The sequence below is a fragment of the Corythoichthys intestinalis genome, chromosome 20, assembly GCF_030265065.1.
Source record: "Corythoichthys intestinalis isolate RoL2023-P3 chromosome 20, ASM3026506v1, whole genome shotgun sequence".
NCBI lineage: Eukaryota > Metazoa > Chordata > Actinopteri > Syngnathiformes > Syngnathidae > Corythoichthys > Corythoichthys intestinalis.
The window spans coordinates 17,632,261-17,645,631 of NC_080414.1; the positions used below are offsets into that span (position 1 = coordinate 17,632,261).

At 40.1% G+C, this 13,371-nt stretch overlaps 1 protein-coding gene across 1 annotated transcript; it reads right to left on the bottom strand.

Moving 5' to 3' along the window:
• Positions 1 to 7,177: 7,177 nt before the first annotated feature.
• On the bottom strand, positions 7,178 to 13,341 carry LOC130908519 (ADP-ribosylation factor-like protein 5B). The gene is made up of 6 exons (XM_057824013.1): positions 12,964 to 13,341; positions 12,422 to 12,482; positions 12,203 to 12,350; positions 11,669 to 11,752; positions 7,482 to 7,633; positions 7,178 to 7,415 (listed from the first exon to the last, which is right to left on the bottom strand). Exons 1-6 carry the CDS (start codon positions 13,007 to 13,009, stop codon positions 7,367 to 7,369), a joined length of 540 nt encoding a protein of 179 aa, XP_057679996.1. The 5' UTR covers positions 13,010 to 13,341; the 3' UTR covers positions 7,178 to 7,366.
• Positions 13,342 to 13,371: the final 30 nt, after the last annotated feature.

Consider the following 13,371-nt stretch of genomic DNA (forward strand, 5'->3'; position numbering starts at 1 on the left):
GGGCTGTGCTGAGAGTACTGACGGGTTTTTGCAACGTTTCCCGGCGCTCCCTGGCCCAAAAGCGTTTTTTGACCGATTTTGAAATTTTGAAAAAATGCGTAACCACCCCCCCTTACGAAAAAGTCAAAAATTGACTTTCTCCAAAAGTCCACTTTTTTTGCATATTTGGGCTGTGCTGAGAGTCCTGACGGGTTTTTGCAACGTTTCCCGGCGCTCCCTGGCCCAAAAGCGTTTTTTGACCGATTTTGAAATTTTGAAAAAATGCGTAACCACCCCCCCTTACGAAAAAGTCAAAAATTGACTTTCTCCAAAAGTCCACTTTTTTTGCATATTTGAGCTGTGCCGAGAGTCCTGACGGGTTTTTGGAACGTTTCCCGGCGCTCCCTGGCCCAAAAGTGTTTTTTGACCGATTTTGAAATTTTGAAAAAATGCGTAACCACCCCCCCTTACGAAAAAATCAAAAATGGACTTTCTCCAAAAGTCCACTTTTTTGCATATTTGAGCTGTGCCGAGAGTCCTGACGGGTTTTTGGAACGTTTCCCGGCGCTTCCTGGTCCAAAAGTGTTTTTTGACCGATTTTGAAATTTTGAAAAAATGCGTAACCACCCCCCCTTACGAAAAAGTCAAAAATTGACTTTCTCCAAAAGACCACTTTTTTTGCATATTTGGGCTGTGCTGAGAGTCCTGACGGGTTTTTGCAACGTTTCCCGGCGCTCCCTGGCCCAAAAGCGTTTTTTTGACAGATTTTGAAATTTTGAAAAAATGCGTAACCACCCCCCCTTACGAAAAAGTCAAAAATTGACTTTCTCCAAAAGTCCACTTTTTTTTCATATTTGAGCTGTGCCGAGAGTCCTGACGGGTTTTTGGAACGTTTCCCGGCGCTCCCTGGCCCAAAAGTGTTTTTTGACCGATTTTGAAATTTTGAAAAAATGCGTAACCACCCCCCCTTACGAAAAAGTCAAAAATTGACTTTCTCCAAAAGTCCACTTTTTTTGCATATTTGAGCTGTGCCGAGAGTCCTGACGGGTTTTTGGAACGTTTCCTGGCGCTTCCTGGCCCAAAAGTGTTTTTTGACCGATTTTGAAATTTTGAAAAAATGCGTAACCACCCCCCCTTACGAAAAAGTCAAAAATTGACTTTCTCCAAAAGTCCACTTTTTTTGCATATTTGAGCTGTGCTGAGAGTCCAGACGGGTTTTTGGAACGTTTCCCGGCGCTTCCTGGCCCAAAAGTGTTTTTTGACCGATTTTGAAATTTTGAAAAAATGCGTAACCACCCCCCCTTACGAAAAAGTCAAAAATTGACTTTTCCCAAAAGTCCACTTTTTTTGCATATTTGGGGTGTGCTGAGAGTCCTGACGGGTTTTTGGAACGTTTCCTGGCGCTTCCTGGCCCAAAAGCATTTTTTGACCGATTTTGAAATTTTGAAAAAATGCGTAACCACTCCCCCTTACGAAAAAGTCAAAAATTGACTTTCTCCAAAAGTCCATTTTTTTTGCATATTTGAGCTGTGCCGAGAGTCCAGACGGGTTTTTGGAACGTTTCCCAGCGCTTCCTGGCCCAAAAGTGTTTTTTGACCGATTTTGAAATTTTGAAAAAATGCGTAACCACCCCCCCTTACGAAAAAGTCAAAAATTGACTTTCTCCCAAAGGCCACTTTTTTTGCATATTTGGGCTATGCTGAGAGTCCTGACAGGTTTTTGGAACGTTTCCCGGCGCTTCCTGGCCCAAAAGTGTTTTTTGACCGATTTTGAAATTTTGAAAAAATGCGTAACCACCCCCTGGCCCTTACGAAAAAGTCAAAAATTGACTTTCTCCAAAAGTCCACTTTTTTTGCATATTTGAGCTGTGCCGAGAGTCCTGACGGGTTTTTGGAACGTTTCCCGGCGCTTCCTGGCCCAAAAGCGTTTTTTGACCGATTTTGAAATTTTGAAAAAATGCGTAACCACCCCCCCTTACGAAAAAGTCAAAAATTGACTTTCTCCAAAAGTCCACTTTTTTTTTGCATATTTGAGCTGTGCCGAGAGTCCTGACGGGTTTTTGGAACGTTTCCTGGCGCTTCCTGGCCCAAAAGTGTTTTTTGACCGATTTTGAAATTTTGAAAAAATGCGTAACCACCCCCCTTTACGAAAAAGTCAAAAATTGACTTTCTCCAAAAGTCCACTTTTTTTGCATATTTGAGCTGTGCCGAGAGTCCTGACGGGTTTTTGGAACGTTTCCCGGCGCTTCCTGGCACAAAAGTGTTTTTTGACCGATTTTGAAAAAATGCGTAACCACCCCCCCTTACGAAAAAGTCAAAAATTGACTTTCCCCAAAAGTCCACTTTTTTTGCATATTTGGGCTGTGCTGAGAGTACTGACGGGTTTTTGCAACGTTTCCCGGCGCTCCCTGGCCCAAAAGCGTTTTTTGACCGATTTTGAAATTTTGAAAAAATGCGTAACCACCCCCCCTTACGAAAAAGTCAAAAATTGACTTTCTCCAAAAGTCCACTTTTTTTGCATATTTGGGCTGTGCTGAGAGTCCTGACGGGTTTTTGCAACGTTTCCCGGCGCTCCCTGGCCCAAAAGCGTTTTTTGACCGATTTTGAAATTTTGAAAAAATGCGTAACCACCCCCCCTTACGAAAAAGTCAAAAATTGACTTTCTCCAAAAGTCCACTTTTTTTGCATATTTGAGCTGTGCCGAGAGTCCTGACGGGTTTTTGGAACGTTTCCCGGCGCTCCCTGGCCCAAAAGTGTTTTTTGACCGATTTTGAAATTTTGAAAAAATGCGTAACCACCCCCCCTTACGAAAAAATCAAAAATGGACTTTCTCCAAAAGTCCACTTTTTTGCATATTTGAGCTGTGCCGAGAGTCCTGACGGGTTTTTGGAACGTTTCCCGGCGCTTCCTGGTCCAAAAGTGTTTTTTGACCGATTTTGAAATTTTGAAAAAATGCGTAACCACCCCCCCTTACGAAAAAGTCAAAAATTGACTTTCTCCAAAAGACCACTTTTTTTTGCATATTTGGGCTGTGCTGAGAGTCCTGACGGGTTTTTGCAACGTTTCCCGGCGCTCCCTGGCCCAAAAGCGTTTTTTTGACAGATTTTGAAATTTTGAAAAAATGCGTAACCACCCCCCCTTACGAAAAAGTCAAAAATTGACTTTCTCCAAAAGTCCACTTTTTTTTCATATTTGAGCTGTGCCGAGAGTCCTGACGGGTTTTTGGAACGTTTCCCGGCGCTCCCTGGCCCAAAAGTGTTTTTTGACCGATTTTGAAATTTTGAAAAAATGCGTAACCACCCCCCCTTACGAAAAAGTCAAAAATTGACTTTCTCCAAAAGTCCACTTTTTTTGCATATTTGAGCTGTGCCGAGAGTCCTGACGGGTTTTTGGAACGTTTCCTGGCGCTTCCTGGCCCAAAAGTGTTTTTTGACCGATTTTGAAATTTTGAAAAAATGCCTAACCACCCCCCCTTACGAAAAAGTCAAAAATTGACTTTCTCCAAAAGTCCACTTTTTTTGCATATTTGAGCTGTGCTGAGAGTCCAGACGGGTTTTTGGAACGTTTCCCGGCGCTTCCTGGCCCAAAAGTGTTTTTTGACCGATTTTGAAATTTTGAAAAAATGCGTAACCACCCCCCCTTACGAAAAAGTCAAAAATTGACTTTTCCCAAAAGTCCACTTTTTTTGCATATTTGGGGTGTGCTGAGAGTCCTGACGGGTTTTTGGAACGTTTCCTGGCGCTTCCTGGCCCAAAAGCATTTTTTGACCGATTTTGAAATTTTGAAAAAATGCGTAACCACTCCCCCTTACGAAAAAGTCAAAAATTGACTTTCTCCAAAAGTCCATTTTTTTTGCATATTTGAGCTGTGCCGAGAGTCCAGACGGGTTTTTGGAACGTTTCCCAGCGCTTCCTGGCCCAAAAGTGTTTTTTGACCGATTTTGAAATTTTGAAAAAATGCGTAACCACCCCCCCTTACGAAAAAGTCAAAAATTGACTTTCTCCCAAAGGCCACTTTTTTTGCATATTTGGGCTATGCTGAGAGTCCTGACAGGTTTTTGCAACGTTTCCCAGCGCTCCCTGGCCCAAAAGCATTTTTTGAGCGATTTTGAAATTTTGAAAAAATGCGTAACCACTCCCCCTTACGAAAAAGTCAAAAATTGACTTTCTCCAAAAGTCCACTTTTTTTGCATATTTGAGCTGTGCCGAGAGTCCTGACGGGTTTTTGGAATGTTTCCTGGCGCTTCCTGGCCCAAAAATGTTTTTTGACCGATTTTGAAATTTTGAAAAAATGCGTAACCACCCCACCTTACGAAAAAGTCAAAAATTGACTTTCCCCAAAAATCCACTTTTTTGCATATTTGAGCTGTGCCGAGAGTCCTGACTGGTTTTTGGCCCAAAACATACCAGTAAATCCACCAAGGACTGGCTGAAAATGAAGAAATGGAGAGTCCTGGAATGGCTGAGTCAAAGCCCAGATCTTAATCCCAATGAGATGCTGTGGGTTGACTTGAAACGGGCTGTACATGCAAGAAACCCCTCAAACATCTCACAGCTGAAAGTATTCTGCGTTGAGAAGTGGTGCAAACTTTCTTCAGACCAATGTCAAAGACTGGTAGATGTATACAAAAAGCGTCTCAATGAAGTTATTTCAGCCAAAGGGGGTAATACTAGCTATTAGGTGGTAGGGTGTCCTAATTTTTTCCTCAGTAAGAATATGCACTTTTGTTGATATATTTGGTTTAATGAGTAAAACAAAGTTTTTGTTGTTTACCTGCAGTTAAATCACTTTCTTTTCCAGAGATAAAGAAAAACAAGATCAGACATTGATATGTGAACATTTCTTAATAAAGCACTGAACATTAAATGGGGAGTCCTAAATTTTTCACATAACTGTCGATCAAATTTTTGGGGCATGAAAAAAATTGGGGAAAATAAAACAAGCTGATGTCACAACCAGAATGCGCTGCAGATTTTTGTAGTTTTCTAGCATGCTATCCATCGGCTTTGTATGCTGTTGTTGTGAGCGTTCTGTCAACATGTACTAGCTAGCACAGCACGAGAAAGCTAGGCGTGATTATCAATTGCAGTTGTGACATCACAACCAGACATTTCCTGATGCATTGTTTTGGATGGAATAATTATGAAATGGTAAAAGCCAGATTTGAGTGCCAAACTCATTTTCTTCATGTCAAATTACATTAGTGCAGTCATTTTCATTTTTGGACATGGTCACATTTTGCACGTTTAGAACAAAAAAGACAAGTTTACCTTTTACAACTATTAAAAAAATAATTTCTCCTAAGACCCAACAGTTTTCAAGGATAACTATAATTGCTGATGTGACCAACCCTTCCCTCCTCCCTCCCAGTTGAATAAAAAACATCCATGGCTCAAAAATATTTAATCATATAAATGCAACACGAGTTCCTTTGAGAAGACGACTTGCCATTTTCCGCCCAGTTCCATTCCGGTCAAATGTGACAAGCCGACGGCTTAAGGCTGAGTCAAGTATTGTTGGCTAACTAGGTAGGCTGTGGTTCAAATACTGTACCACCATCTTATTTTCTTCTACAAAACTGCACGCCCTATATTGCATTCACACAAGAGCACCATTTATCTGAAGGTATTTAAATAAAAAATTTTAAAAAATAAAAAAAAGTAGCATCCTTCTCCGGTTAGCTCAGTATCATCTTGTGATAAATTTCATGTTTTTAGGTGATAAATTTCATGTTTTAATATTTGACATTTTTAATTGAGTCACTTTAATGCCTAAGAACAAAATAGACTTAATTTCTTCCATTTCTTAAATCTAATATGCTATGATGGTGTATTAGGGCCATAGAAAGAAGAAAAAAAAAAAAAAAGACCAAAAGAATAAAGTCGTAGAATTACAATAAAGTCATGTGTTCTAATACCACGAGAAAACTAGTAATATTACTTGAATAAAGCCATACGTTGTAATAATACGAGATTAAATTCGTAACATTACGAGGAAAAAAAATTCATACATTGTAATACTACGAGAGAAAAAAAAAGTATTCAACCTTTAATCTCCCCTTCTTTGTTTGGCCCGTAATACTTTGTCATAAATATGCAAATGTACAAGCAACATGAAATTTATGACGTTTAAACTAGGGCTGTCAAAATTATCGCGTTAACGTGCGGTAATTAATTTTTTAAATTAATCACGTTAAAATATTTGACGCAATTAACACACATGTCCCGCTCAGAAAGTATTCTGCCTTTTGGTAAGTTTTACAGCAAGGCCTTTGTGCTGTCCAACAGCGAACTCTTGTGGTCGCTTTGCGACATAGTTTATTATTTTCTTCTTTTCTTTCTTCATTATGGCTGCACGACGTCTCGGGCTGATAATGTTGTGCTTATATGATCCTTGGACAAGATTTGTCCCTAAGTATGGTTGTTGTAAAGAATGTACATATTATGTTAGTAAGTGAAATGTTCTATTTTTTGTATGAGACGCTTTTTGTTTATGTTTAGTGAACCTGTATAGCGTGCTAAGCTAACGTTGTTGCTAATGCAATGCTTGTGTACTTTTATTTTGTAGTTTTACGACGGTCTAAAGAGGGCAATGGTTTGAGGCCATTTTATTAATAAATCAGATGAAAAAGGAAGAAGTCTAATTATTAAGGCTTCGTTCACTAGCTGTCTAGCTTTGGAAAAAGTAGACGCTTCGGAGTGAGGACAGCATAGACAGATTTAAATGACAGTAGAGTGAAATGCCCACTACAGTCCTTATGTACCATATGTTGAATGTATATATATCCATCTTGTGTCTTATCTTTCCATTCCAACAATTTATTTTACAGAATATATATATAATTTACAGAAAAATATGGCATATTTTATAGATGGTTTGAATTGCAATTAATTACGATTAATTAATTTTTAAGCTGTAATTAACTCGATTAAAAATTTTAATCGTTTGACAGCCCTAGTTTAAACACGATACTGAACTTTTTTTTTTTTTTTTAAGTGTTTTTTCTGGTGTGGCAGCAATCCGCTTCCATACAATTTAAAATACTGTCATTAAAAAACCGCTTGTGTTTGTTGAACAGGGAAAAAAAAGAAGTTAAAATAAACCCTCAAGCACATTTTTTGCTTGTGGTGCCAAACCCACAAACCACGTCATAGCTTATTGTGTAACAGACAAAAAATAAAGTGTGTGCAATGGAGTCAAAAAAAAAAAAAAAAAAAAAAAAAAAACTTCCGTGTTTTTGTCTCTGAACACGTCAGCGGAGATGAAAAAAAAAAAAAAAAAAAAAAAAACTAAATTGCTAAAAAGGGCGTCCATGTTGTCTTTGTGAAGTCAGCGTGCGCCACAATAATAATCCAAAAGTATAAAAATGGAAACACCTCAACGTCCTGCTATCTGAGTCCGGCTCGTGATGTCATCCACTCAAGTCCTTGACACAAGCTGCAACAAAAGGGTTTCACGTCAAACGAAGCACTCTTTCTATAACATTATTAGCTGATAGCCTACCCTTCCCCGGTGAGGGCGCAGCAGGACTGTATGTGCCAAGGGTGGTCTTTGATGGAGCTCAGCGTCATGTTTTTGGAGATCTCGGCGGCCGACATGCAGTCTTTCATGTCCTGTTTGTTGGCGAAGATCAGCACGGCGGCTTTGCGGAGGTCCTAAAATGGCGGAAGAGCAAAGTCAAGGCAAGTTCTAAAAAAGAAAAAAGGAGCACAAGTTGTATTTAGAAGTGGGAACCTCTTGGTATATCATTTGCGATAAAAAGCTCACGATACTGATGAACTGACGATATGGCGATACAACGATTATCAATACACTGGTCAGAAAATCATTCTAGGATATTCTACAAACAACTAATGAACGAAAAACAAGCTTCTGCTGTGAATTGGAATGAGTTTATCACTAGCAGACGTCCAATCCGTTTGAAGTGGGAGGGATGGCAGCGAATGAACGAATTCGCTGCCACCCTCCCACTTCAAACAGATTGAACGTCGATGGCCGTCAGTGGCAGCCAAAGCCAGGGAATGAGGTAATTTTGGGCCAGGCAATGAGGTAATTTCAGGCCATTTAAGATAATTTTCCTGTTGATGTTCAGTACTTCCTGTTGATTTGGGGGTATTTTATGGGTCACTTCCTGTTTATTTTGAGTTACAGAACAGGAAGTTACCTGGGAATCACCCAAATGAGTAGGCAGTGACTCAAACTCAACAGGAAATGACCTGTAAATTCCCTAAAATGAACAGCAAGTGACCTGTAAATGCCCCGAAAATCTGACCGAATGACTGAATGCTCTGGTTTTGAATGAACAAAAGTTCCCAGTATAAATGGATTGGGCGTCGAGCACAGTCAATGGCAGCCTTAGAGTTAACTGAGACACAATTATGGTGAAAGATTTTGGTAACAACTTGTTGGTTCCTTAAAAACATTGACACCTTTTTAAAAAGGTATCTCGATTCTTGGCATGAGCATATTGATAACCTTTTGGGATACAAAGTATCACGATATATCACCATTTCGATATTTTGTCACACCCCTAGTTGTAATATTTCATCAACTCTTCAAATGCCATTGACAATGATAGATGTCCAATATCGTAGTTCTTTAAATGAGTTCATCACTAATAGACGTCCAATTTATTTGAACTGCGAGGGTGGCAGCGAATAAACAACCCTCCCACTTTAACTGGATTGGACGTCTAGCGCTGTTAGTTGCAGCCTATGAATCAATTAAATAAAAGAAGGAGAGGAGCTAAACCATAGACTCCACCATCAGTTGACAAGACAGCTCCCACAGACATTGCGCCACGCATTCCTGTAGGGGGCCGACCCAGGCATAATGTTGAGTTGGCTTTCACTGTGATAAACTCAAACACACGCTGCGTTCTAACGCCGGATTTAGGTGGAAATACGACGAAGGTTTTACTGCATACAAACAGGCAGGAGTGTATCAAAAGTGATTTGGTCAAGGATTCAAGGTAATTATATTAAATAGCACCATGCATGCACTTTTAAACATTGTGAAAAATCAATGGACAAAATTCGTCTAACTTTGGCTTGAAATATTTACGTAAATTGAATGATAACTGCCCATTTTTTGCTTTTAATCAAGAATCTAGACAGTTTTACCGTTAAAGTGGGGAGAACAAGTATTTGATACACTGCCGATTTTGCTGGTTTTCCCACTTGCAAGCCATGTAGAGATCTGTAATTTGTATCATAAGTTCTCTTCAACTGTGAGGGACGGAATCTAATACAAAAATCCAGAAAATCACATTGTATCATTTTTAAATAATAAATTTGTATTTAACTGCATGAAATAAGTATTTGATACATTACCAACTAGTAAATATTTCGGCTCTTAGTTATTTTTTAAGAACCCCTCCTGTTCTCCACTCATTACCGGAAGTAACTGCACCTGTTTGAACTTGTTACCTGTATTAAAGACACCTGTTCACATGCTCAAACAAACAAACTCCAACCTCTCCACAATGGCCAAGACCAAAGAGCTGTGTAAGGACATCAGGGATAAAATAATAGACCTGCACAAGGCTGGGATGGGCTACAGGAAAATAAGCAAGCAGCTTGGTGGGAAGGTAACAATTGTTGGAGCGATTATTAGAAAATGGAAGAAGTTCAAGTTGACGGTAAATCTGCCTCGTTCTGGGGCTCCATGCAAGATCTCACCTCGTGGGGCATCACTGATCATAAGGAAGGTGAGGGATCAGCCCAGAACTACAGGACCTGGTCAATGACCTGAAGAGAGCTGGAAACACAGTTTCGAAGAAAACCATCGGAAGCACATTACGCCATCATGGATTAAAATCCGACAGCGCACGCAAGGTCCCGCTGCTGAAGCCAGTGCATGTACAGACATGTCTGAAGTTTGCCACTGACCATCTGGATGATCCAGAAGAGCAATGGGGGAAGGTCATGTGGTCGGATGAGACCAAAATTTAACTTTTTGGTCTAAACTCGGCTCGTCGTGTTTGGAGGAAAAAGAAGGATGAGTACAACCCCAAGAACACCATCCCAACCGTGAAACATAGAGGAAGAAACAACGTTTTTTGGGGCTGTTTCTCTGCCAAGGGTACAGGAAAACTGCGTCGTATTGAGGGGAGGATGGATGGGGCTATGTATCACCAGATCTTGGCTGACAACCTCCTTCCTTCAGTGGGAGCCCTGAAGATGGGTCGTGGCTGGGTCTTCCAGCATGACAACGACCCAAAGCACACAGCCAAGGCAACTAAAGAGTGGCTCTGTAAGAAGCATCTTAAGGTCCTGGAGTGGCCTAGCCAGTCACCAGATCTGAACCCGACAGAAAATCTATGGAGGGAGCTGAAAGTCCGTGTTGCCCGGCAGCAGCCCCGAAACCTGAAGGCTCTGGAGAAGATCTGCATGGAGGAGTGGGCCAAAATCCCTACTGCAGTGTGTGCAAACCTTGTCAAGGACTACAGGAAACGTTTGGTATCTGTAATAGCAAACAAAGGTTTCTGTACCAAATATTAAGTTCGATTTTTGTAATGTATCAAATACTTATTTCATGCAATTAAATGCAAATGTATTATTTAAAAATCATACAACATGATTTTCAGTTTTTTTTGTATTAGATTCCGTCCCTCACAGTTGAAGAGAACTTATGATACAAATTACAGACCTCTACATGCTTTGCAAATGGGAAAATCAGCAAAATCGGCAGTGTATCAAATACTTGTTCTCCCCACTGTAAATCTTTAGAAATTCTGCAATTTAAGCATTAAAAAGCTCTTTACTTTGTGACGGCCACCATGCCGGACTTTGTATCTCTACACAATAGCGGAATTCAACCTAAATAAGGTGTGATTGTATATAGAAAAATGCAATTTTAGCTTTTATTGAGTAAAATTAAGATGATTCGGCATGCTTTCCGAAAGTATTAAGTTTCTGATGTGAAAACTGAGTGATTTAATAGCTGTTGAAAACTTGCACTACATAAAAAAAAAAAAAAAAAGTTGCTATTTTGGGCAAAAACCTATGTTAAATATTGCTATTGATCCTGAAAATATAGGTGATTATATCTGCATTTGGTGATTTTTGTGCAAACTTTTGTGTAAAATTTGAGAATTTTATATCCATTTAAAGTTGTGTTATACTTGTATAAAAAATAATCGGGATTTTATTCGGAAACAACTTTGAATTTTTTGATGTCGCTACTCATGGAGACTCACATATGTCTAAGGGAGGTGCCTATTTTGGTTTTAGGTCGCTAGCGGCTTTGGTTTTGAAAATATTAGAATTTTAAGTTATTGAAAATAGGCCCCCTACGGATCGACCCCGAGCCCCGTCAACTGATAGTGAAGTCTATTGCAAAAGTAGTAATAGTAGAAGTAGTAGGAGAACAAAAGTAGTAGTAGTAGAGGAGTAGAAGTAAAAGCAGCAGAAGTATAATTAGATATAGAAGTAGTAAAAGAGTAGAAATAGATGTAGTAAAGGTAGTTGAAGTAGAAGTAGTAAGAGCGCAAAAGTAGTAGTAATATAAGTTGGGAGACGAGTAGAGGTAGGAGTAAAAGAATGAGTAGGAGTAGAATAAGTAGATGAATAGTAGCAGAAGAAGTAGTGGAAAAGAAGTAGTGGAAGAGTATAAGTCGAAGTAAAAATAAATGAAGTAGAAGAATTAGAATCACAAGTGAGGTGTGAGGTGTGATTCTAGCGTGTGACCTCGTGCGCTAGCATCCTGTAGAGTTCCTCTTTGGAGATGACGAGGCGCTCTCTGTCTGTGCTGTCCACCACAAGGATCACAAACTGCACACAACACAAAGACAAAAGTTACTACAGTAATTAAAATAATACTTTTAAAATGTAATGATAATATTTACTGATTTAATTAATATAAATCCAACATTTATTTTTATTTTTTTAAAGACAACCTTTGGGCCAACAATGTCTCTGGACGATCAATCGAACCAGCCCTATTACTTATTTACTGTTATTTATTTATTATTTTACTGTCAGCTGTTTGTCCGTGAAGCCCTTTGGAATCTTTTGGGCTGTATAAATATACATGACTTTTGTACAAGTAGTCCACCACCCTACTCCCAACAACATGTCATCCTTGTGGTGTGCGAGAAGCGTTTAAAGGGCATCCTTCTGTTCCTCACGGGGCCCCTTTGTCAACGCTTGACCTTTGAACCGAGTCGGCACCCAGCTGTCGTATGCGCTTTCAACAAAAACACCATCTGCCCCCGCGCGTACCTCCGTGTTGGAGTAGTAAGTGTTCCAGGAGGCTCTGAGTGACTCCTGGCCGCCGATGTCCCACATGAGGAAGTGCGTGTTTTTCACAACGATCTCCTCCACGTTGCTGCCGATGGTGGGCGACGTGTGGACCACCTCATTCATCAGGCTAAACAAAGGATTTACGTCATGATTGTGCGTAAATTCAGAGTCGTGTTGTCAGAGTGGGAAGTGTCTTACAATTGGTAGAGGATGGTGGTCTTGCCAGCATTGTCCAAGCCGACGATGATCACCTTGTGCTCTGTTTCAGGGAAAAAATGACAACAAAAGTGAGTCCAGACGGTTGGAAAAGTCATTTTTGTGATGGGAGAACAGTCCTGCACCTTTTCAATTCAAAATATTAATGTACAATTAGAAAAATATTACCAAAAATGACATTTTCTCTCCTACCCTAAATATTTTTCTGTGTAAGTGAAGTCGCATTTCACAAGTTAATCAGATAACTTTCCCATTAATTAGTGTTAAGTAATTTTGCTGTTAGTCACTAAGGTATTACAATACAGTGACGTCAGTGTACGCACGAATAATTCCAGCGTTGAACCAACATGATAATTATAAATGGAATCATCTTGAGTTTCGACGTAAATTTGAGATTCTGGTGGCAGCTCGCGTTATAAAACGAGCATTTACAGTAAACAAAACTCAAGCCAAACAAAGCTAACAAGGCTAACGACCAATATTTTATTCTACGGTGGTAAAAAAAAAATTAACACTTTACGTACCTTGGTTACAGAAGAAGCTCCACAGTTTAGCGAAAATAAGGCCCATTGTTTGGAGAGAGAAAAAAAGACGCCAAAGTCTGAGTGTACCTCTCTTCTTTGTTTCTTACATCCGTCGGTCGGTTCCGAGCTAAAAGTCCGCACGGCGGCTAAGCTAAGCTACGAGAACACTGCGACTTTTCCCCGACGTGGCCTCCATGCGTCCCCGGAGACATCGAAAAATGTATCCAGCCGCGGCGTAAGACAAGTCGGGGTTTTGGAAGCGTCTTAAGCGTCGAGAGAGTTGAGGTATGTGCGGAAGACTCGACGCCGTTAGCTGTTCCACGATAGTCAGCCCCCAGTTCTTCAAATGGGCCGGCTCGAGAGAAAACAAGCCACATATTTAACAACTTATTGCTGACGTCATCACGC

Excerpts from the sequence above, each read along its gene's own strand:
- LOC130908519 (XM_057824013.1), bottom strand. The coding sequence starts at position 13,009 with ATGGGCCTTATTTTCGCTAAACTGTGGAGCTTCTTCTGTAACCAAG. Across the intron at positions 12,483-12,963 it reads GAGCTTCTTCTGTAACCAAG|AGCACAAGGTGATCATCGTC; the intron begins GTACGTAAAGTG and ends TCCCTGAAACAG. Across the intron at positions 11,753-12,202 it reads CTTACTACTCCAACACGGAG|TTTGTGATCCTTGTGGTGGA; the intron begins GTACGCGCGGGG and ends TGTTGTGTGCAG.